This window comes from Stenella coeruleoalba, assembly GCF_951394435.1.
Source record: "Stenella coeruleoalba genome assembly, chromosome: 9".
NCBI classification, from domain to species: Eukaryota; Metazoa; Chordata; class Mammalia; order Artiodactyla; family Delphinidae; genus Stenella; species Stenella coeruleoalba.
In genome coordinates, this window is record NC_137155.1 from 60,156,285 (window position 1) to 60,178,773 (window position 22,489).

General features: G+C 52.6%; 1 protein-coding gene across 5 annotated transcripts in view; it reads left to right on the top strand.

The window, feature by feature from the left end:
* ADCYAP1R1 (ADCYAP receptor type I) overlaps positions 1-22,489 on the top strand; it is a 50,761-nt gene that overhangs the window by 19,049 nt on the left and 9,223 nt on the right. For 2 of the 5 annotated variants that reach the window (XM_079930913.1, XM_079930914.1), the window contains 11 exons: positions 4,831-4,938; positions 5,386-5,430; positions 6,967-6,987; positions 8,225-8,266; positions 10,799-10,908; positions 11,444-11,541; positions 12,021-12,153; positions 13,001-13,154; positions 13,587-13,647; positions 14,329-14,398; positions 18,329-18,420. In XM_079930913.1, coding sequence (XP_079787039.1) covers positions 4,831-4,938; positions 5,386-5,430; positions 6,967-6,987; positions 8,225-8,266; positions 10,799-10,908; positions 11,444-11,541; positions 12,021-12,153; positions 13,001-13,154; positions 13,587-13,647; positions 14,329-14,398; positions 18,329-18,420 — 934 coding nt within the window. Of the gene's footprint in view, positions 1-4,589; positions 4,763-4,830; positions 4,939-5,385; positions 5,431-6,966; positions 6,988-8,224; positions 8,267-10,798; positions 10,909-11,443; positions 11,542-12,020; positions 12,154-13,000; positions 13,155-13,586; positions 13,648-14,328; positions 14,399-18,328; positions 18,421-21,426; positions 21,538-22,489 lie in introns of all 5 variants that reach the window. The other 3 variants (XM_079930916.1, XM_079930917.1, XM_079930915.1) reach the window with 3 other exon arrangements.

Here is a 22,489-nt window from a genome sequence, read left to right on the forward strand (position 1 = left end):
CACGTCACCAGCCAGCGTGGTCAGCAGAGGTGGGAGGTGGAGTTCGACTCTGCCCGGTCCTTCAGAGATCCAGGCTCCTTGCATCTCGCAACACTGCCACCCTCGATATGCGGCCTCCAGGGATGCTGCAGAGAGGGGAGAGAGAGAGAGAAAGGGTATGGAGTCTGCGAGGGATGTTTCTGAGACCTGTTCATCACTTCCCCCCTCTTCCCATGGGTGAGCACTCAGTCACGTGAGACGGATGAGCACCAACGCTCCCTGGCACGCTCACCGGCTGGGTCCAGCCAGTGTGTCACCAAGTCCTGTCAGTCCTGCCTACAGACTCTCCTACGCAGAACTCCTTTCTACCTTGGCTGCCATGGCTCCTAAGCGAGCCCCACCACCCTCCTCTGGACTGCTGCCATGTCCTGACAGACATGTCTCCATGTTTGCTTTCCTGCTCTTGAAATATATTACCTTCCCACACAGCTGAATCAGATCATGTGACTCTGCGTCTTCAGACCCATCTGTGGGAGGCAGAATAATGCCCCCACCAAAGATGCCCACGTCCATGGGCTTCCCTGGTGGCGCAGTGGTTGAGAGTCCACCTGCCGATGCAGGGGACGTGGGTTCATGCCCTGGTCTGGGAAGATCCCACATGCCGCGGAGCGGCTGGGCCCGTGAGCCATGGCCGCTGAACTTGCGTGTCCGGAGCCTGTGCTCCGCAACGGGAGAGGCCACAACAGTGAGAGGCCCACGTACCGCAAAAAAAAAAAAAAAAAGAAAAAAAAAAAGGCCCACGTCCGAATCCCCAAAGCCAGTGAATGTGTTGCCTTACATGACAAAAGGGACTTGGCAGGTATAATTAAGTTAAGATGGAGCAAGTGGCCTGGATTATCCAGGTGGATCCAGTGTAGTCACAAGCGGCCTTATAGGTGACGGGAGGCAGCAGGAGGGTCAGAGGAGAGAGCTTTGAGGATGCTATGCTACTGGCTTGGAAGATGGAGCGAGTGGCCGCAGGCCAAGGGATGTGGGTGGCCTCCTGAATCTGGAAAAGACAAGGAAACAGATTCTCCTCTAGAGCCTCCAGAAGGAATGCTGACAACTTGACTTTGGCCCAGTGAGACTTCTGACCTCCAGAACCGTAAGATAAGAAATTGTGTCATTTTAAGCCACCAGGTTTGCTTTGTTATAGCAGCAACAGGAAAGGAATACACCATCCAAGTTCTTCTCAGCATTTGGTATTAAATCCAAACTCATTCCCAGGACCACAGGCTATAAGCCCCGTGCGGGCACAGACCAGGGGGGTTTATTCACCCCAGTTTTGCTCTCCAGTGTCTGACTTGTAATAGGCACTTAATATTTCTTGAATAAATGAGTGAAAAAGAGGGAAGGGAAGGGGAAAGAGAAGACACAGAAAAGGTAAAAGAAGGGAGAGTGGGGGAGAAATGGCATCTTGAAATCTTCTAGCCTCAACAGAACTAAGCTTTGTTGGGACTGGAGTCTGGAACAGATGGGGAAAGAGAAACTGGATGTGTGTTGTGGGCGTGGAAGGAAAATGAGTTGCTGTCCTTAGTTAGAAAAACCCAAGGCACTCTCAGGAGCCCAAATCCCATCCTCATCTCCCTGGAAGACGTTCCTGGGAGGATTCAGCTCCAAGGCTCCTGAGGCCAGAGCAGACCCCATCCAGAACAGGAGAGGAGACAGACCCCACCTCTCTTCCTCTGTGGGTCAGGCCAGGAGGTGATACCTACGGGAGAAATGTGCACAGGGCATCCTGGAAAGCCCCGAGATGGTGACCTGCGTCTCCTGTGACCCCAGTGATGCAGGCCAGAGAGGTGTGTGGATGGCTGAAAGCTCCCGTTGGGGTCGGGGACATTGTCCCATAAAGCAAAACCGTTTCACAGCATTTCTGACACCAAATGTGTGGGTTTTCCATACCAAGCAGTTCTCCGGTTTTCTACGGATACCCACTGGATGTCCCTACAATTTAATTCAAATCTGACACTAACGACCTGGAGTTAGCACAGACCCAGCAGGTTAAGGGTCAGCTTCAGGAGGCTGCTCCCCCATTTCAGATGCCAATTGCAAGTCGTGGGGCCCCAGGTTACCCACACTTCAGTCTGTCTTGGCTACAAATCAGGAGTTCCCTTGGGCTTCCCTGGTGGCGCAGTGGTTGAGAGCCCGCCTGCCAACGCAGGGGAGACGGGTTCGTGCCCTGGTCCGGGAAGATCCCACGTGCCGCGGAGCGGCTGGGCCTGTGAGCCGTGGCCACTGAGCCTGCACACCCGGAGCCTGTGCTCCTCAACGGGAGAGGCCACAACAGTGAGAGGCCCGCGTACCGCAAAAAAAAAAAAAAAAAAAAAAAAAAAGGAGTTCCCATAGCCTCCTCTTCAGGCTCCATCATTTGCTATAACGGCTCACAGAACTCAGGGGAACACATTAGGCCGTGCCAGGGCCTAACGTTCCACATCTAGGGAACATCTGTTGACTGGGGTTCCCAGGGCATGGGCCAGACACGGCCACGCTCCATGGCCATTCCACGGTCAACACGGGCCATGGCGGCCAAAGATGTACTGTTAGGTCTCTTTCAAGGATATGTTGTCATAACCAGCCACGTGCAGGTTGGGGCCCTGCTGTGGTGGGCGGATAGGAATCGTCAGTAACAGACCTGGGACCATCTCCCTTCATGTGGCCCCAGCATCCTCGTCATCTTGGTTTGTTGTCCTCAGAGCTTTCTATGATGCTTCTGTCTCCCAGACTCAGTCATTCTGGGAGCAGGATGCTAGAGGCTAATGTGATTGGGTGTGAATTCTAAAGTAGCCAGGTCTGAGTTCTGAGAGATAGGGTTTTCTGCACCTGGAAGCTTTGGGTGCCTTCTGGTCCAAACAGGACCTGAAAGTCAGTCATGGACCCCAACAGAGAGGCTGTGAGCTCATGAGGCCCGCCCCGGGCCCCCATCCCTGTCCAGCACCTGCCCGGGCTTCCTCTGTGTCTGTCAGTGGCCCTCCACTGGCCTTTCTTCTCACCTGCTAGGGCTGTGTTTCATCTCTCTTAGGGGAATGATCCCCAGGGACCCCTAATTGAAATAATGAAATCAATGGTAATAACAATGGCGAGCATGCGTTGAGCGAGCCCGCCGTTCTTCTGCGAGCTTTACATGTATGAACTCGTTAGTCCTCCTAGCAGTCCTGTGGGCTGGGACAAGCGCTGGCTGTCCCTTACATGGCAGGGAAGCCCTCCAAAGCCCTTACTATAGACCGCTCAGCAGGATGTGGTCCCTTTTCTGAAAGTCTGTACTCTGCCGTCAGACACGCCACACTGCTGCCTCCCTTCTCTGCCTTTGCCCCCCCCCGTCATGATTACATCTCTGCCCACCTGGAAAACGGGGGGTTCCAGGCTCCTCTCACATCACGTCCTTTCCCTGGGTGAGCTCTCATCCCAGGGCCTCACCCGTGCCCCACGTGCCAGAGTGAGAAGCAAGGGCCAGGCCTTAGGAACCACGTTACAGCTGAGGTGACAGGATCGCTGGAAGGTGCTCACTGGGGGTGGCGGCTGTGTGACCCAGCCCGATCTTCCTTTGGAAGAGCTCACGGTCACAGCTCTGTGCGGTTGAGTGAGGAGACCACTGGGGAGGCTCTAGCCATGGTCCCAGTGACAGGTGGTCAGCCCTTAGCTAGGTGGGAGTGCAAGGATGGAGGGTAGGGCATGGATTCCACAAATATCCAGACGTCACACCGGCAGGACTTGGCGACCGGTCGGCTGTGGAGCACGAAGGAGGAGGAGACGAAGCAAGAGTGACTCCAGGGCTCTAGCTGGGGCTGAGACAGGGAATCAGAGTTTGTAGGAGCTGCTGAGTTGAGTCTTGGACATGCTGTGTGTGGATTAGGCCTTTCAAGGTGGGGATATCCAGCAGGCCCCTGGCCATGGAAGGTAGCCCCCGTGTTGTGCAGGAGTCAGGGTTGGCAGTTGTCTGTGTAATTCTATCCTGAAGTCCTTGGGCCTGGTGGTCTCGTTTAAGGGCAGTGGGGCAAGGGGCCGAGGGCAGGGCAGACACGAGCCCCCGCATGCAGTCGGGGTGGGCAGGGTGGAGCCCACTCCATAAGGGCGGAGAGGTCTGTAAGGGCAAGAGGCCTCTCCGTGGAGAGGAGGGGTGGAGTCAGACGAGGAGTGAAGCATGAAGGGGAGGGGAGGTGGTGGTGATGGGAGTACAGAGGACTCCACAGAGAGGCTGGCAAGGGCTGGAAGGAGAGCAGGCACGGGGGTCGGAGCGTCCACGGAGCCCCCCAGATCTGAAAACCTGGTCATCAAGCCCAACCTCTTCCTCCTTTCCCACAAGCTCACGTCCAGCGAGTCGCGCGCCTTGGCGATTCCTAAATAGCTCTCGGTTTGTCCTCGCTCTCCTCCAGCCCTCGGTGCTCACCTGGTGCGGGGGTGCCTCGCCAGCAGTGGCCCCTCAGGTGCTCCCTGCTTCCTGGCTCCTTGTGCTCCGAGCCCTTTGATAGTTCGGGGCCTCGGCTTTGCAGGCCTCTCCCCTCCTCCCCCCACCCCCATCTGGCCAATCTGTGGTCCTCTTCAGGTCCCAGCTCCGTGTCGTCTTCCTGCTGCAGGTCTGCCCCGAAAGGCGCTGGGCGACTGGGGGGAGAGGGCGTGGAGCACTATCCTTGGGCCAGACGGTTCCTGCCCCTCCCCCGAGGCGTAGGGAGGGCCCACCGAGGAGGTCGATCTGAAGTGGGACCCCACCGCGACGTGGAGCCTGGGGACGTGGAAGAGCTCATGCAGGGTGATGTGTGCGTGTGATGTGTGTGTGGGCGTCTGGCTGCCCTCTCACCATGGTTCCCTTCCTCACAGGCTGCCCTGGGATGTGGGACAACATCACATGTTGGAAGCCTGCCCACGTGGGTGAGATGGTCCTCGTCAGTTGCCCCGAGCTCTTCCGAATCTTCAACCCAGACCAAGGTGGGTCCCCCCCGGGGGCCTCTTCAGGCCACTCTGGGTCCAGCCTGCTCCCCTGTTCGGACCTCAGGCTTTTCTGAGAGACCAGCACCAGGGACATAGGGCGCCCTGCAGGCAGATACTTCCCATTCCAGAGCTCATGTGCTGGTGGGGAGATGAAATCACGGACCCTCGTGCACACAGGGACACAGAAGCACCCCTCAGACGTGGCAAGTCCACGTGGCGGTGCATCGTCGTGGCTGGGCTCTCGAGCTTGGACTCCAAGTTCCTTAGCGAGAAGTCCCTTAGTGAGACTGGACATGTCTTAATGGTCAGTGGTGTCAGCTGATGTTATCACCGTTATCACTCGCACAGAGAGGCCTGGGTGACCGCCTCTCCATGGGGAGGGGTCTGAGGGGAAGGGGTTCTGGGGAGTCTCTCCTTTGAATGTGAGTCTGGTGGTCTCTCCAGCCCTGCTCCTGTCTTTGGTGGAGGCTTCGTGGACTCCTAAAGAAGGTTGGTGGCTGATGAGTCCACACTGACACTGGGAAAGGCCTGGAGCCAGACTGGCCCTCTACCCCAACCCTGGAGGTGTCACGGGAAGCAGGGTGGCAAGCTGAGGGGTGCTGAGTTGGGCTGGGCGGGGAGAGGTGGCGGGGCCGGACTCCAGGCCGGCGATGTACTGAGAACCACCCGTGGACCACTGAGCCCTGGGCTGGGGCCTTGGTTTGAGGAGGACGGAGGGTGGGGCTCCTGAGGAGATTAGAGAGTCTGAGACACGTGTGGGCGACCAGGCTCTGGCCCCTTGAGACCTGGGTCTCAGCTTCGTCCTTCACCTGCCTAAGGCTTCAGCCAGTGTCCTTCCAGAAGTGGAGAGTCTCCAAGCTCCACCTCACTACAGAATCCTGCCTGCCGCTGTCCCTAACGTGTGTGTGAGACGCAGCGGCAAAGTCTTTCACACCTGGAAGTCCAGCAACCTAGACTGTGCCTGGACTTCTCTTTTTGCAAGAGGCGGCGGAGGGAGGTAGTGGCATTGTATCGGGGTGCCAGGGCCCCATCTCTGCCTCCCTGCCCAGGCCCAGAGGAGGCAGGGTCTAGCTGCATCGTACCCCTGCCTCGCCTCCCCCCAACTTCCGCTCCGGAGCAGGGCCTGTTAGCCACACCTCCCACCTCCAGAATCTCCAGCCAGCCCAGCAGGAGAGTGGCAGTTGAACTCTTCCATCCTGACAGCGCGGGGACTGGGTGTGACCCAGGGCAGGATGGGAAGTTCTGAAGCAAGAGGCACAGTATGAATGGTGGGACGTCAGGCGAGGTGGCCGCCTGCTGATTCAGCCCAGTTTCGAATTCATCCCTATAGAAACCAACTTAATCACTTCCTCCGCTCACGTACTCCTTTCGTTCAGTCGTTTATTTAAAGTTGACAGAACAGCTACTCTGGGTCAGGTACCATGGCAGGATTACTTCTTTCCAACCACAAAAAAAGGTAAAATGAATCAGCAGTAAAATAACATTTTCTTAAGATAAACTTTCCTTCAGACTCTGTGCCTCCCTCTGGCAATTGCACAATGAATGTGTTATTTACCCCTGCTTCTTAATGGTTCATTAAGGCAGGCCTTTTTAGCATCTCCATTCACAGAGCTGGATTAGTGAGACTTGCCTTAAATACTTAGAAAGCTGAAGGTGGCGTTTTTTCATTTTATTTCCTGGTTCTCAGGGCTGAATCTCATTGTAATAATTGTTGCTCTGCGGGCTATTGGAGAGACGGGAACGTTGATCGCTCTCCTCCTTACACATGCCTCTGATATTTCTCTTTAACTGTGTCCTGTTCTCGAGGGAGTCGTAGAAGTCTCCAGTGTCTGGTCCAGCCCCAGCTTGTAGTTCTCATGCCTCTGGCGCCCCCAGCAGAGCCTCTCTCCAGAGTCTGGGAGTGGGAAAGAGGAGGAAATCGTCAGCAGGGCCCAGAGAGAGCAGACCTGACTTTAGACCCCTTGCTCACCTCTGTGTTCTCTCTCTCTGTCTTTCTGTCTGTCCGTCTGTCTCTCTCTGTTTCAGTCTGGGAGACGGAAACCATCGGTAAGAGGAACCTTGGAGAGGACAGACTGCCGATCATCTGTCCATCCGGCAGGAGCCTGGCTCTGACTGCTGGGAGTGGGTGGGGGTGGAATGAGAGGCTCATCAGGGGCTGGGTTCATCCCACCTCCCCCCCACCCCCTCCCTCCTTGGCCATCTGGAGGTGGGGGAGACACAGGAAGATGGAAGATGGAGTTCCTGGTCTCAGGGTGCTCATGAGCTTGTTTGGGAAGTTGACACCCACTCCCCTGTGGAGGGGTTAGCAAACAAGGCCACCCGTGTGCATAGGCACGTGCATATGTACACGTACAGGCCTGATTGTGTGAGTGAGCCAACATGTGGAGTTGGAATGTATGGCAAGCTCCAGAGTAGAAGAGACCCAACCAGGTGGCATTCGGGCAGAATAACGATGATGTCAGGGGAGGCTTCCTGGAGGAGGTGGCATGTCAGCTGCACCTTGAAAACAGAATTTTGAGAAGTAGAGGGGAAATTGGGGTTCACTGCTAACAGGAGATTCAGCCTAAAGAACGGGTGGAGGAGGGAATAAAGAGTCAGGAGAGAAAGAGAAAAAATGTCTGAGGAGGAAGTCTTTGGAGTTCTGGGTTCCCTTTGATGCGAGTGGTTTGTGGGCTGAGATTGAGGGTTGAGCACCAAAGAAAAAATGCAAGCCCAGGACCCATATTGCTATTCTTTGCCCTTTTCTCGAAAAGACCCAGTTAATTAACTTATTTACAAAACAGAAATAGACTCACAGACATAGAAAACAAACATGGTTACCAAAGGGGATAGCAGAGGCGGGGGCGGAGATAAATTAGGAGTTTGGCATTAACGTATACACACTACTTTATATAAAATAGATAAACAACAAGCACCTACAAAAAAAGAGGAAAGGCCCAATTACCCTCTTCCAGTCCTCTCCCACTCCAGAGGCCCTCCCATCCTCCCGACAATGTCCCATTTCCACTCCCTGTGGTCCAGTGCGCAGAACTGAGTCATGGGCCACCATTAGCATCATAGAAATACAAAGCAAATGAGATGGCATTGGAAGGTGCAGTGAGTCAGACAGGTGTGTGTGGCTACTCTGTGTGATGCAGCCTCTTGGCCAAGATCCCACCTTCCCCCAGCCCTGATCCTTCAGGCCAGGGGCAGCCTTGGCCTTCCACGGCGCAGAGTAAGCAGTGGATAGCCCAGGCAAGCTGATGGCCGGGTGTCCCGACTCATGCTCACGCCTGTTTTGCAGGAGAGTTCGGATTTGCTGACAGTAACTCCTTGGATCCCTCAGGTAAGGGATGAGCTGGGGTTCACCATGGGCTGGCTGGAGGGAGGGCATCTGCTAACCTGTGAACTTGGGGAACCCCTCCTTCCAGGCCGGTCTATACCTCTCTCTGGCTGTGTGATCTTTGGCAGCTCGCTTTCCTTCTCTGATAAAGCCGTGGATTTTCTCCATGGAAATTTGCATGCAAGTGCTCAGACAGAACACTGTGCATACAATTTCAGGGAAGCACAGATCTCAGTAAAGAGCTCCTTAAGTGGTCTCCGAGAGCGTTGAACTCCCATATGTAGAACAGTGGTTCTCATACTTTAAAAATCACCTAATGGGCTTGTTAAAGCAGATTCCTGGACCTCACTCCCAGAGTCTGGTTTAGCAGGCCTGGGCGGGGCCTGGGAATGTGCATTTCTAGCCAGTCTCCCAGGGGATGCTGATGGGCTGGTCTGGGGGGGCACCCACTTTGAGAACCCGTGCCCTAAGATTCTGTGCTCCTACAGAGGTGCTGGGGCAAAACAGCCTAGTGAAGTAGGTGCAGCCACTGCAGGGTGGTGACAATCCGGAGAGGACTTCATCTTCCGGAGATTTCTATCAGAGCAGTAGAGTGGCAGATTCATGGAAGAGTTCTGAACAAAAAGGTTTATACTTTTCTGAGCCCACGCTGTATTATAAAAAGAGAAAGAAGGAAAATAAAAGAAAGGAAATGGCTTGTATCTCCAGGATACTTTTTTACAAAAATGTTTTTCAAAGCGACTTCCCTTTCCTCTTCCCACCACCCCGATGTGGGCAAAGCAGAGAGGAGACCCAGGGGAGGGAAGGGCTTGGCCAAGGCCGTGGTCCCCTAGGACGTGCAGACTTTCTGAAAGAAACGTTCAGAGGGACTTGGAAAGAGGTTGCCAGTAGCAGCCTGAAACAGATTTGCTGGAAGAAGGAACCATTTGGCATCAAACTGTGGGACAGAAGTGAGCCCTTCTCTCCCTGGGCCTGCCAGATGTCCTTTTTGTCCTGGGTCATAAGACTCAGAATCTGAGCAGCGATGGAGACCAGTCCTCCCGCTATGGGCAGAGCTCTCTTTATGGCAGGAGAGCCCACCCTCCGCTGCTTCCCAGAGTCCCAGGAAGTGCGTTTCTGACTCCTGGCTAAAAAGAACTGGCCTTGGGCTTCCCTGGTGGCACAGTGGTTGGGGGTCCGCCTGCCGATGCAGGGGACACGGGTTCGTGCCCCGGTCTGGGAGGATCCCATGTGCCGTGGAGCGGCTGGGCCCGTGAGCCATGGCCACTGGGCCTGCGCGTCCGGAGCCTGTGCTCCGCAGTGGGAGAGGCCACAGCAGTGAGAGGCCTGCGTACCGCAAAAAAAAAGAACTGGCCTTAGATCTTCCAACTCAACCAGCAGGACACGAGGTTGGAAAAGTGTAGGGGTCCCCTTTCTTGGCCTCTGCCCTTGCCCCCCTTCCTGAGTGCCCCAGAGGTGGCCTTGGCCACGGGGGGGGGATTCTTCCAACAACATGGGTGTTGGAGCCTCTTTTATGCAGATGTCTCTTGTATACGACTTTCTGGCCCCTGAATCCTGAAAGGAAGAGCCAACCCCAGGTGTCCTAACATACCAGGTAAACTCCCAGGAAGCCAGTCTGGGAAGGGGGGTCAGCCTGGGGCCACACTCCGGGACTGGGCTGGAGGCAGGGGGTGGCTGCTGCCTTCTCCCCTCCCCCAGACATCCATGGTTCACCTTTAGACAATCAGGAGCGGGGAAGGTGAAATGAGCAATCATTAAAGGCCAAAAGGCACCCAGGCGGGGTGAAAACCGGACTGGACTCCACTCTGCAGCCAGCCAATGACTCCTGCCCACTCTGGTGTCCTGCAAAATGGCCTTTAAACTCGAGCAAAAGAAAACTAAAGTGTATTAGTGACAGGAAACAGACCTCTAAACCTGAAAAGGCAAAGTCTCTTTTTTTCTAAACCTAAATATGTATCTTAATAAGATCCGACGCTAGGTCAGTGGAGGTCTGGTCCTTGTTAATTAAGCAGGCCACGCGTCCCCTCGACACGGGATATTGCAGCTGCTGGAAGGCCCAGAGCTCCCGGTAAAGGCATCACCTAGAGCTCCAGGTGTGACGAGAACTCCTGCTGCACCACCACCTGAGGTGACTCCTGGGCCAGAATCTTCGGGCCTGGAATCTGCATTTGTGATCCCAGGTCATTCTTCTGCTCGCCGAAGTTTGGCAAGTGCCGACCCAGGGCCTAGGGCAGGGGCTCAGGCCTTTCCCTAGGCGGAAGGAGGCTGGATTCGTTCTGGCTCAGTCCCCTCACCCCTTGTTTAGAGGTCAGCTTGCACCTTGTCCTCCTACCCTCCTCGTCCTTTGTATAAGGGTAAAAGCAATGACTACTTTCCCTTGGACAGTGGAGGATCTCATGAACCTTCAGCTGCCATGCTTCTCAGACGGGCATGTGGATTTCCAGGAATTCCCGCTTAAGAAGTAATTTTCGATTAAGAATCTCGGAGCCCTTTTAAATCATTTCTGTGGCTTGCTGAGTTTTTGTTCTGCTGCAGGCATGAGGGTGGTGAGCCGGAACTGCACAGAGGATGGATGGTCGGAGCCGTTCCCTCATTATTTCGACGCTTGTGGGTTTGATGAGTACGAGTCTGAGACCGGGGACCAGGTGAGTGTCTGCTTCTCACCTGGAGGTGGAGGGATGAGGCTGAGGAGGTGGGTGGAGGGGTGTGTCTACCAGAGGCCTGCACTTCTGATGGACGTGCAGAAGCTCCGGTCCCCAGGCAGCGTTCATGAGCACCTGCTGCGTAGCCTGCTGCATGAGAGGGCGGGACTTTCATTCGCTCATTCTGGGCTGAGAAACAACTGGTTTGCTGCTTGAGCTCCTCCGGCCCCCAGCCCGCGTCCTCCACCTCCCTAGCTACTCTTTCAGGAGACACAGACTTTCTGTGGCCCAGCCATTGAAGGGTTAATGTGGGGCCCAGCAGGGGGCCTCCCGGCTCCTCCCCCAGGATGAGGCTGCGCCTCCTTCTGGCTGGTCAGTGCTCCTGCACTCTGCCAGCCCTCAGCTTTTGCACAGTGCGGACCCTGCAGAGGGAGGAGGTGGCTGGGGGGCGCCTGGGAGATCAGATGCAGTTCCGTGGGGGCCGGGGGCCGGGGGCAGGCCCCACGTGGAGCCCTGCGTGTCCTGTGCTCTGCTCCAGGATTATTACTACCTGTCGGTGAAGGCCCTGTACACAGTTGGCTACAGCACGTCCCTCGTCACCCTCACCACTGCCATGGTCATCCTGTGTCGTTTCCGGTGAGACCCTGGCAGCATTCGACTGAGCGCAGCCCACCCCAGCTCAGAGCCCTTGCTCCATCCCTCCCACCTCCCGCTGCTTCCCTGGATGTCAGCTCTGGAAGTCCCTTGGAAGGCATTTCCCCCACCCCTAGGATAAGAGATGGGAAACTTGATCCCGGAGAGGGCAACGGACTTATCCAGGGCCACACAGCAAGGAAGACCCTGGGCAGGAGACCTACGTTCCTCACTTTATCTTCCTGGTCTAGATAAAGAGAGGTCACAGGAGGGAGTAGGTCACAGGGTAGTGGGGCCAGGTGGCAGGGGCCTGGGAGTGAGCGAGGGTTTAGAGTCTAGGTGGGAAGAAGGGGATGGTCTAGGTGGAGGACCCCCTTGAGACAAAGCCGTGGAGTTGGCCCAAAGCAGACCCCGAGGTGGAGGGTGGAAGGCTGTGGAGTTCCTTACTTCAAAGCCTTTTGCTTCCCTGGCCGCTGGTGTAGGAAGCTGCACTGCACCCGAAACTTCATCCACATGAACCTCTTTGCGTCGTTCATGCTGAGGGCCATCTCCGTCTTCATCAAAGACTGGATCCTCTACGCTGAGCAGGACGGCAACCACTGCTTCGTCTCCACTGTGAGTGCGCGGAGCCCTGCCAGGACTGGCCCTCCCTGCGACGCCCTGCCGTCCAGGTGTTTTCCTGCAGGTTAAGGTATCGACCCCAGTGAACACGGAAACCCAGGAATGACCCTGCAGTTACTAGCAGCCAGTGAGACCCCAGCGGGACTTCACTTCCTGTCCCTTGGCCTCTGTGTGTCCTTGGCAGGGCAGTGGAGGAGGGTCGGGTGGAAATGTCAAGTCCCGCTTGACTAGGCTCAGAGAGAGGGCTGGCTTGGCCACGGGTCGTTTAACCCAAGATGGAGCCAAGGGGCTGATTGGCTGGGGTTCCCTCCAGACCACCTCCCCGGTTCTGATACATTTGGAGATGAGCAGAAAAGATAGGCTTCGTTGGGGCAGGATGGAAAGAACAGCCCAGAGCACAAGACCTTGACCTGAAAGGGCTCACTTGGAGGGGGATCTGTGAGATTTCCGGGGGGCCAGGGGTGTTCCCCTAACCTACGTGATGCCTGAAACCTTTATTTTACCAAGGAGGCTCCTGCAGGGTCCTCCTTATTCGCCTCTCCTGTGGACACTGGGGACGGGGCGGGAAGGTCGGGGAGAATGAGCCTGGGGAGAAAAGGGGGTTCCATGTTTTCTGACCTGTGCAGAGCTGCCTCCATGGCAGCTTCGACTCAGACTCACAGGATGCTGCAGTTGTAAACTCTGAATCCAGGAATGTTGAGTCTTTCAGACCCACGGGGTGTCTAAAGCCAAGCATGCTTCAGCTGAAGGGCCCTCAGGATCCTCTCTGGTCCTGCTGGGCTGGATTTTCAGGGTTCGGCGGGGTCTCGTGCCACCCTCCCCCTCCTCGCTCTCCCTGCAGGTGGAATGCAAGGCTGTGATGGTTTTCTTCCACTACTGCGTCGTATCCAACTACTTCTGGCTGTTCATTGAGGGCCTGTACCTCTTCACGCTGCTGGTGGAGACCTTCTTCCCCGAGAGGAGATACTTCTACTGGTACATCCTCATTGGCTGGGGTAGGTCCCTGGCTGTCTCCCAGACAGGTTCAGGCCTCATGGCCGGGGATGTCCTTGGTCCTGCCGTCCGGGAGCGTCAGGTCAGAGGAGGGAGGCACTGACCTGCCTCGCAGCTGACGGCACACTCCCGGTTCTTGGACGCTTTCTTGCTCTTCTCGTAGGAAGCCCACTGTCTGATGGAGGGGATATGCTCAAGAGTCCTCCTGAGAGGCGAGGTAGCCCAGGGTTTGGGAGTGACATGGACCCCCAGGAGGCCTGGGTGTGAGGGACAGTTAGGATCCCCAGGACTCCAGGTCTGAGAGGGAGACATGCCCCATGGGTCGGGACCCCACCTCTGAGGGGTTCATTGGCCCCCAGAAGCCCCAAGTCTGAGGGGGACACTGGGCCTATTGGTTTTCCAGTTATCACGGGGCTCCTTTTCTTGCTCTCCAGGGACCCCAACTGTGTGTGTGTCCGTGTGGGCTGTGCTGAGGCTCTACTTCGATGACACAGGGTGAGTACCTGCCCGAGAGCCAGGGCCGGGGCCCCAAGGAGGCTCTTACAGATGGTTGTCAGCGGCTGTCCTGATGTCCCATGAACTGTCTCAGGCAAACCATCCAATGCCGGGCATGGCTGCACCCCCAGCCCTGGGCAGTGACTGTGCTCTGACCCCACTGCGGGTGGACCCACCCAGCCACATCTCAGCCGGGACTCAGTGAGGGAATGTGCAAGGTTTCAGAGTCCTGCTCTGCTTCTGGGCCCAACTCTGAGTGGCTGTTCTCCTTTTAGGGAGGGGAGGAGGAATATCGAGGGTGAGGTCGCATCCCCCAGAGCCCTAGGTCTGAAGGGGGAACGTGGCCCTCGCCCAGGAGCCCACTGGTGCCCTCACTCCTGGGCTCCAGTCCCTGCCTTGACAGGTGAGCAGAGGGAAGGACCAAGGCACTTGAACCAGGGCTGGGCTTGGGTGTGCAGCCCGCCTGAGAGCTCTCCTTCCAGCCAGCCCCTCCTCAGAGCTGCAGGAGGGGCTGGCTGGAAGGAGATGGTGATGCCCTTGCATCCCTTCCGGCCAGCCCCTCCTCAGAGCTGCAGGAGGGGCTGGCTGGAAGGAGATGGTGATGCCCTTGCATCCCTTCCGGCCAGCCAGGAGAGATGATGCCCGCAAGCATCATCTCTCTTCTTTCTGTCTGTCTTGCAGCTGCTGGGATATGAATGACAACACGGCTCTGTGGTGGGTGATCAAAGCCCCTGTGGTTGGCTCCATAATGGTGAGTGTCCTTGGGACAAGAAGCAGGGAAGAAACAGAGGCCTGGGCTGAAAGGCAAGGGAGGAGGAGAAATAAAGAGGTCACCACACAAACCAACCTCCCGTGGCTGTGTTATATTCTGCAAAAAGGGCGCACAAGTTATTTAGCTCTTCCGCGAGTGTTGGACATTTATCTTTATCCCGTTTTCCCTCATTATGGAAGATGCTACTAGGAACAGTTCTGTGCATAGTTTTGAAAACGTGTGAATATTTCTTTAGAATTAATCCCTAGAGTAGAATTGCTGGGTCACAAAGGGTATTCCCATATCATTGCCTGCACTTGTAATTTCAATCATTTAAATTTTTGCACAGCCTTGTGGGAGATAATGGTAGCTGATTGTTTTAATGTGCATTTCTCCATATTGCTGGTGCAACAGAGCATTTTTTTCAAATATTTATTGACAATTTGTTTTTATTCTGGTTATTATCTATTCTTTGCTCATTTTTCTAGTCCAGTTGTTATCTTTCTTACTGTTCGATAGATAGTAATGCTTCATCTGTTATACATGTTGTAAGTATACATCCAAGATTGCATAATTTTATATAGTCAGACCGTCAGGCTTTCTCATCATGAATTCTGAGCCTTATTTCTTTCTTTCTTTTTTTTTTTTTTTGTGGTACGCGGACCTCTCACTGTTGTGGCCTCTCCCATTGCGGAGCACAGGCTCCCGACACGCATGGCTCACGGGCCCAGCCGCTCGGCGGCGTGTGGGATCTTCCCGGACCAGGGCACTAACCCGTGTCCCCTGCATCGGCAGGCGGACTCCCAACCACTGCGCCACCAGGGAAGCACTGAGTCTTATTTCTTGTTTATGGAAGTCTTTCCCAACCTTAAGATATAAAAGTATTCTTAATCGTTTTATAACAATTTTATAGATTGCATTATTACACATATGCCTTTAATCTATCTGAAATTTTATTTCTCTGTCTGATCTGAAATGATAGCTAACCTTATTTTTTTTCCAATGGGTGGACATCCACCCTCTCAGTTCTTTTTATTGAATAGGTCCTTCTTTCTCCATTACGTACAAATGCCGCTTTATCGTAAACACTCAATGTCCTCTACTTGTATTTAGTTCCAGACTTCCTACTCCATGTAACTAATCTATCTGGCTTTTCCTGTGGCAGGTTACTGTAAACTGGCAGCATGTTTTGATATCGGGTGTGCTCATATCCCCTTCCTTATTTTTTTCCCCTTCCAAATTTTCTCGCACATTCACTTTTTCAGATGGACTTTCAAATTTGTCAAGTTGCAAATTTGTCAAGTTGCAAAAAAAAGGCTGGTTGGGATTTTTATAGGAACTCCATTGAATTTATAAACAAATTTGGAGAAGTGGTTTTCTTAAAATATTGAGTCTTCCTTTCCAAGAATATGGCATGATTCTCCATTTATTCAGTCTTTCTCATAGAGTCATTTTTGACAGTTTTTTTTAGTTGTCTTGTTAGGTTTCCCTTTATGGTGTCTTTCCGTTTGTGCTCGTCCTGTGTCTAGGAATCATTCTTTCGTTATATTTTCTAGTGGGTGTATTTGTGCTGGGACTTAGGGAAGCTATTAGTTTTTGTGTATTTTTTTCTTTCCTTGGTTACCTTTTGAAGCTCTTTTATTGGTTCTTATCCATTTTCAGTTGGTTCTCATGGAAAATTACATGATCTGTAAATGGAAATACATTTTACTTTTCATTTCCAATATTTATACTGTTTATTCCTTGGTTTCTTTGAGGATGGTGTTTGCTATAGTTTTGGGGAGTTACCTTCACTGAGTTAGGAAAGTTTCTATTCTTTCCTTGTTTTAGTGTTTATTTTTTAGAAGTCAGGAATAGGTGTTGAATTTTATCAAATGTGTTTTGGAGACGTTAGTTGATCATTCCCTTAGTGATGGACATTTATAATATTGAGTTTATCTTCATGATGAACAATGTTGTGGTGGATATATTTGTGCATACTCTTGAGTTATGTGTGAATATGCTTTAGAGTAAATCCCAGGAGTGGAATTTCTGGGACAAAGGATGTATACATTTAACATTTTCATGGATATCAAATTGCCCTCCACAGGCAGAGTACGAAAGTGCTCATTTCTTATGTTTTTGTTGATGTTTCCATTATTGAACTATTCACCAATCTTATGTGGGATAAAGGTAGTTCGTTGTTTTAATCTGTTAATGTAACAAATATTAGTAGATTTTTTTTGCATTCCTGACATAAAACCTTTATGGCCGTGATCTGTTTGTTCTTTTAATGCACTGCTAAATTCTGTCTGTTAATATTTTGTTTATAGTTTTTACATTTGTTCTTTGTAAGTTCTCCGGTTTTAGGCGTGTGCGTGTGTGTGTGTGCGCGCACACACTTTCTGTCCTTGTCTAGGTTTTGTACTAGGGTTTTGTTAGCCTCATAGGTAATTTGGGAGGTTTTCTTTTTATTTGCTTTTAAATAATGAAGTAGTATGTAAATTACATCTTCCCTAAAGGTATTTTGAAACTGGCCAGTAAAATTATCTGGGCTGGTGCCTTTTCATGCATACATCTTTGAGTACTTTTTAAATTTCTCCTGAGGTCATTGCTCTATTCTCATTTTCTACATGTTGATTTGATTTGATTAATTTATATTTTCCCATTTTGTTTGATTTTTTTTTCCTTGTGATGATTTAAAATATTCTGTACATCTGTTGTCCTCTTTCTCATCCCTAAATGTGCTTGATTGCATTTTCTCCTTTTGGACTAACATGTGCAGTTAACAGTATTTACTGTGCTAAATCCCGGGTACTGATTAGACACTGAGCTTGCAGTAGAAAGCAGGACTGACAGAACCCTGCCCTCTGGAGGAGGCTTTACCATTCTACTTGATCTGTGAAAACGAGCAGAGCAAAACCAAAAAATTCTATTTTTATCGATCAAGTCTACTTTTTTTTTTTGTATTTCTTTAATGAATTTTTTTTTTTTTTTTTTTTTTGCGGTACACGGGCCTCTCACCGCTGCGGCCTCTCCCGTTGCGGAGCACAGGCTCTGGACGCGCAGGCTCAGCGGCCATGGCTCACGGGCCCAGCCGCTCCGCAGCATGTGGGATCTTCCCAGACCGGGGCACGAACCCATGTCCCCTGCATCGGCAGGCGGACTCTCAACCACTGCGCCACCAGGGAAGCCCTCTTTAATGAATTTTTATCTTTAGCTTCTTTCTTGTATAACTTAAATTTGTGGTACTCTTTCCCTAGATTTTGATTTGAATGGTTAATTATTCTATTTTCAATATTTATTATTTTTTATTAAGTTAGTGTTAGGCTCTCCGTTTCCTCCTTGAGCACTGCTTTGCTACAGCCAGATGTTGCCGCGTAGTCGCCTTGTTTCTTTTCATTTGCTCCCCTCCCTCTTCCTTTCTCACCATACACACAGCTTCCCACTTTGTTTAGAGAGCTTTTGTCTGAAGGTAAACGTTATTGCTATTCCCAGGCAGTCCTTTAATTAATAATACTTATATGGTTGTCCATTCTGGTTTTCCGTATTCAGTGACTCTGGACTTGGAGTTTCTCCAGAGCACAGCTCTCACTTCTGCGATAGCCTCTTCTCTCCTTGGCACTGTAGTTTTTCCATCACCCTGACACTGTTGGCTCTTTCTTTTCCAGAGATTGCTCCCTTTTCTGGCTCACTCATGATAATCTTTGCTATTTCTCAGTACTCTTATGGAATTCTTCTTCATCTCTCTCTTCTGTCATTTCAGTGATATGGAGGGAGGCTGGGGGGTGAATGAGTGTTCATGCTGCCATCTGAAGATTCTAAGCCTAGATGGGATCTTGCCTGGATGGGAGGAGGGCCCTGCTGGGGGAATAACAGACAGTGCGGAGGCCGGGGTGTGGAAAGTCTTTGCTCAGAACCGTTTTCATCTGGTTTTTCTTTGCTTCTCAGGTTAACTTTGTGCTCTTCGTCGGCATCATTGTCATCCTCGTGCAGAAACTTCAGTCTCCAGACATGGGAGGCAATGAGTCCAGCATCTACTTGTAAGTACCATTAGGTGAATGCCATGGTCAAGTCCAACAGCTGTATGGGCCCTGCACACAGGACACAGGAGGAGAAGGCCTGGGTGTCGCTGACGGGGTACCCTCGCATGGGCATTGGCAAGAATTCTTTTGGGTTAAAGTACCTGTAAAATATAGTTGCCCACCTCTCCCGCAGCCGTCTTCCATCTCACCCTTCTTGCTTTGTGGTCAGGAACGTGACCATCTGGGTGTGTGTGCTGTGAGGCACTTCCGGCCCCGGGGAGGCAGGTTGGTGCCCTGTGATTGGCTGGAGGGGCCACCTAGGCACAGGGAATCTGAGGACAGTCTCTGGCGTGGAAGCCGTATGTGTTGCGTCCTCAGTTTAAGGAGAGAGCAGGTTAGAAGGAGCTGAAGTACTCTCGTGGCACCAGAGGGGGCTGGTCCGGCCTCCATCAGAGGCTGCAACCTGGGGCTCAGAACCTTGATGGGCTGCCCAGTGGACAAGTGGGACAGCAGAGAGACTCCAGCAGAGGGCTCCTCCACCCTGCCATGCTCCCGGAGAGAGGGAGAGGCAGGAACTGCTCAGGGATCAGCGCCAGATCCTTCCCTCAGGCTCCTTGAGGCTTCCCCAGGTCAGTGGAGATTGCCCCTGGTCTCTGTTCAGCCTGGGTACCTCTCCTGTGATAGCCCTTCCGCTGGGGGCAGGGATTAGCCTAGGGCCTGGTTCCGTCAGGCTTGCTTCTCCCCGCGTGTAGGATGATTACATTGACCGCCCCTCCCCTCCTTCTTTTGGCTCTCCATTTATTGCCCTTTATTTTTTCATGTTTTGGCAAATGTTTACCAACCTTTGCTTATATGTGTATGTTATGTAGCTGGAAATTGTTCATCCACATAAGTCATAAACTCTTGGAGGCCCTGCCCTGATGGGCTGGTAGGGCCAGCTGTCTGCAAGTAACTGCCCCGGAGAGATCATTCCTGCCTTCTTCCCCAGGAGCCACAAAACAGGGCCCCACCGCTCCCCTCACCTTTTCTGGTCCAGTGTCAGAAACCACGTCCTTACGTCTGGCCTGCTTATCCTGCTTGAGGGTGGCTTGGTTCCCACGCTAGCAGTCATCTCGGGCCTCTGAAGCTGGTGGGTAGCAAAGTCGGCCTTGTCTCTCCTTTGAGCTCTAAGCAACCATGGTTCCCCCAGCTCCTGCCCCACCTTGCTTCCTGGTAGGATCTGTTTCTTCTTCTGAGGTCCCTGGCACCTCTCCTCTGGGGCCTCTCCTAGCTTCCCCTCACTCTGCCTGTGCAGGGTCACACATGGTGGCTCAGCTGCAGCCTGAGTAAGGACCCTCTATTGACCCCCGGACATACTTTACCAGCTTGGACATCCCTCCCCAGGCAGCAAGAACCCCAGGGTCTGGAGGGAAGGAAGTGTGGAGCCAGGGTTTTCAAGGTAAATTGTAGACTGGGAGCGGTAGAGTCTTGTCAGGCCTTCCTAATGCATAGGTAAGAACCATCTGTAATTAGCACAGGGTTTATACATTTAAGTACAAACGTTTAAAGAACCAGCTGCAGGCATGCCTCGTTTTATCACGCTTCACTTTACTGTGCTTCACAGATATCGCTTTTATTACAAATTAAAGGTTTGTGACAACCTTGTGTTGAACAAGTCTGTCAGCCCCATTTTTCCAATAGCATTTGCTCACTTCGTGTCTCTGCATCACATTTTGGTAATTCTCGCAATATGTCAAACGTCTTCATTATTATAGTTGTGGTGATCTGTGATCAGTGATCTTTGTTACTACTACGACTCACTGAAGGCTCAGATGATTAGCATTTTTTAGCAATGAAGTGTTTTCAAATTAAGGTGTGTACATTTTTTTTTAGACATTATGCTATTGCACACTTAACAGACTACAGGACAGTGTAAACATAACCCTTATATGCACTGGGAAATCACAGAATTGATGTGAGTTGCTTTATTGTAATACTTCGCTTTATTGCAGTATTCGCTTTATTGCTGTGGTCTGGAACTGAACCCACAATATCCCAGGGGTATGGCTGTAGTTGGTGTACTCTTTTTTTTTTTGCGGTATGCGGGCCTCTCACCGTTGTGGCCTCTCCCGTTGCGGAGCACAGGCTCCGGACGCGCAGGCTCAGCGGCCATGGCTCACGGGCCCAGCCGCTCCGCGGCATGTAGGATCTTCCCGGACCGGGGCACGAACCCGTGTCCCCTGAATTGGCAGGCGGACTCTCAACCACTGCGCCACCAGGGAAGCCCTGGTTTACTTTTATCGTGTAAAAAATCCCCCTCAAATCTCAGCATTTTTTTTTTGAGAGAAATCTAAACTTGTGCTCGTCTCAAGCCCCAAAGATGAAACCTCAGGTGGATGTGGTCTGCGAGCCAGGTGGGAGGGCTGACACAGGACAAGGGATCAGCTTGATCCCATTAAATGCAGCATCATGCTTGAGTGTTTCTAGGGTCCAGGAGACCCTACTGGTGAAAGTGAGGGACATTCAAAGTGGCCATGCCGCGAAGAACTTCAGAGCATTTAAAAACACTTGCCATTCAGTACATGCATGTTTAATGCCCACACGGCAAATCTGGATTAAACATAATCCCCATTTTACAGCCAAGGGAACTAGTTATCAGTGAAGTTAGATGAATCCAGCAGGAAAGAGTGAGGCCATAGCCACAGTGCAGGCAGACCCTTGACTTCAGACTCGACTGCACCATCATTTCCACCATCATCTGCACCATCAGCACTTCTTGACCTTACAGACAAGAAGATAGTGTTAAACAAGGCTTCCTGGAAGAAGAGGCCCCAGTGGGTTCCAGCCTTGTAAAAAACTGCCCCACCTGGAGTGCTTTGAGCTGGGAGGTGTCTGCTGCAGGTGGGGAAGGGGGTAGACAATGGGGGGGATTAAAAAAGGGGCATGACATGGTAGGAGAGGGAGATTTCGGGGCTGCGTCCGAGTCCCCTTGGGTCAACAGAGTTACGTGTTGGGCTGATATCCTTTCATATCTGCCCACAACAGCTTTCCGGGTTTTTCCTCTGTTTCCAGAACAAATTTAAGCCTGGGCATCCCCAAGAAAGCCCGAGAGGACCCCCTGCCTGTGCCCTCAGACCAGCATTCACTCCCCTTCCTGTAGGTTGGTTCCAGCTGCTCAGATGATCAGGGTTTGTCCTCCTCCCTAGACCAAGACGGCGCTCCCGACCCAGCCGCAGAGGGACCTGTTGGGGGCTGGGGCTCCTGCAGCGAGACAGTGGCCCTGAGCCACCTCCATTCTCTCACTGGCTGGTAGGAGTGGCTGAGCTCAGGACTTGGGCAGTGGCCAGGCATGGAGTGTGGGCCTGGGTCGGGGCTAAGCCTGCGCTTAGGCTCGACTTGGTTTGGGGCAGAGGGTTTGGGCTCAGCCCCATTCTGGGGTCAGGGTTAGCCTGCCTTGTCTCGGGGACCAGAGTTTACCTCTGTGAGAAGCCAACTGGTTGAGAAACAGGAGGGTGAGGTTTCAGGGCAGACACTGATTGTGCTGAGAACATCTCAGGCCTGGCCCTGCAGGGAGCTGGCTTTATTCCCAGTGCTCTCCCTGCTGCAAGATGGGCATTGGGAGCTGCCGCTTGGGTCTGGGGTCAGGGAGGGAAACCCCATCTGTATTTCCCTCAGGCATCCCACAGAGCAGGTCCCCACGGCACCTTGGGGTAAAGGAAGGAGAACAGACACCGTGATGTATTGGGTTGGCCAAAAAGTTTGTTCAGGTTTTTCCCGTAAGATGTTACCCGAACGAACTTTTTGGCCAACCCGATAGCATATAGCGCAGCAGGGCTGTGACCTACCCAGTGTCGGAGGGATGACGTTCGCCTCTGAAGACAGACTTTTCCATGTCTAGGCAGAAGTGCAGCCGGGAACCTCTCAGCCCACAGCCTAAGGCTCCCAGTTCACATGGGGCTCTATCTTCTCCTTCCAAAGCACTCTCTCCCTTGTCTGGGAGCACCCTATCCTGACAGCTCCTGATAGGGATTGGCAGTAGGGAATGTTTGCCCCCATTTTGCAGGTGGAGAAACTGAAGTCCAGAGAAGGAAAGTGGCAACACCTAAAA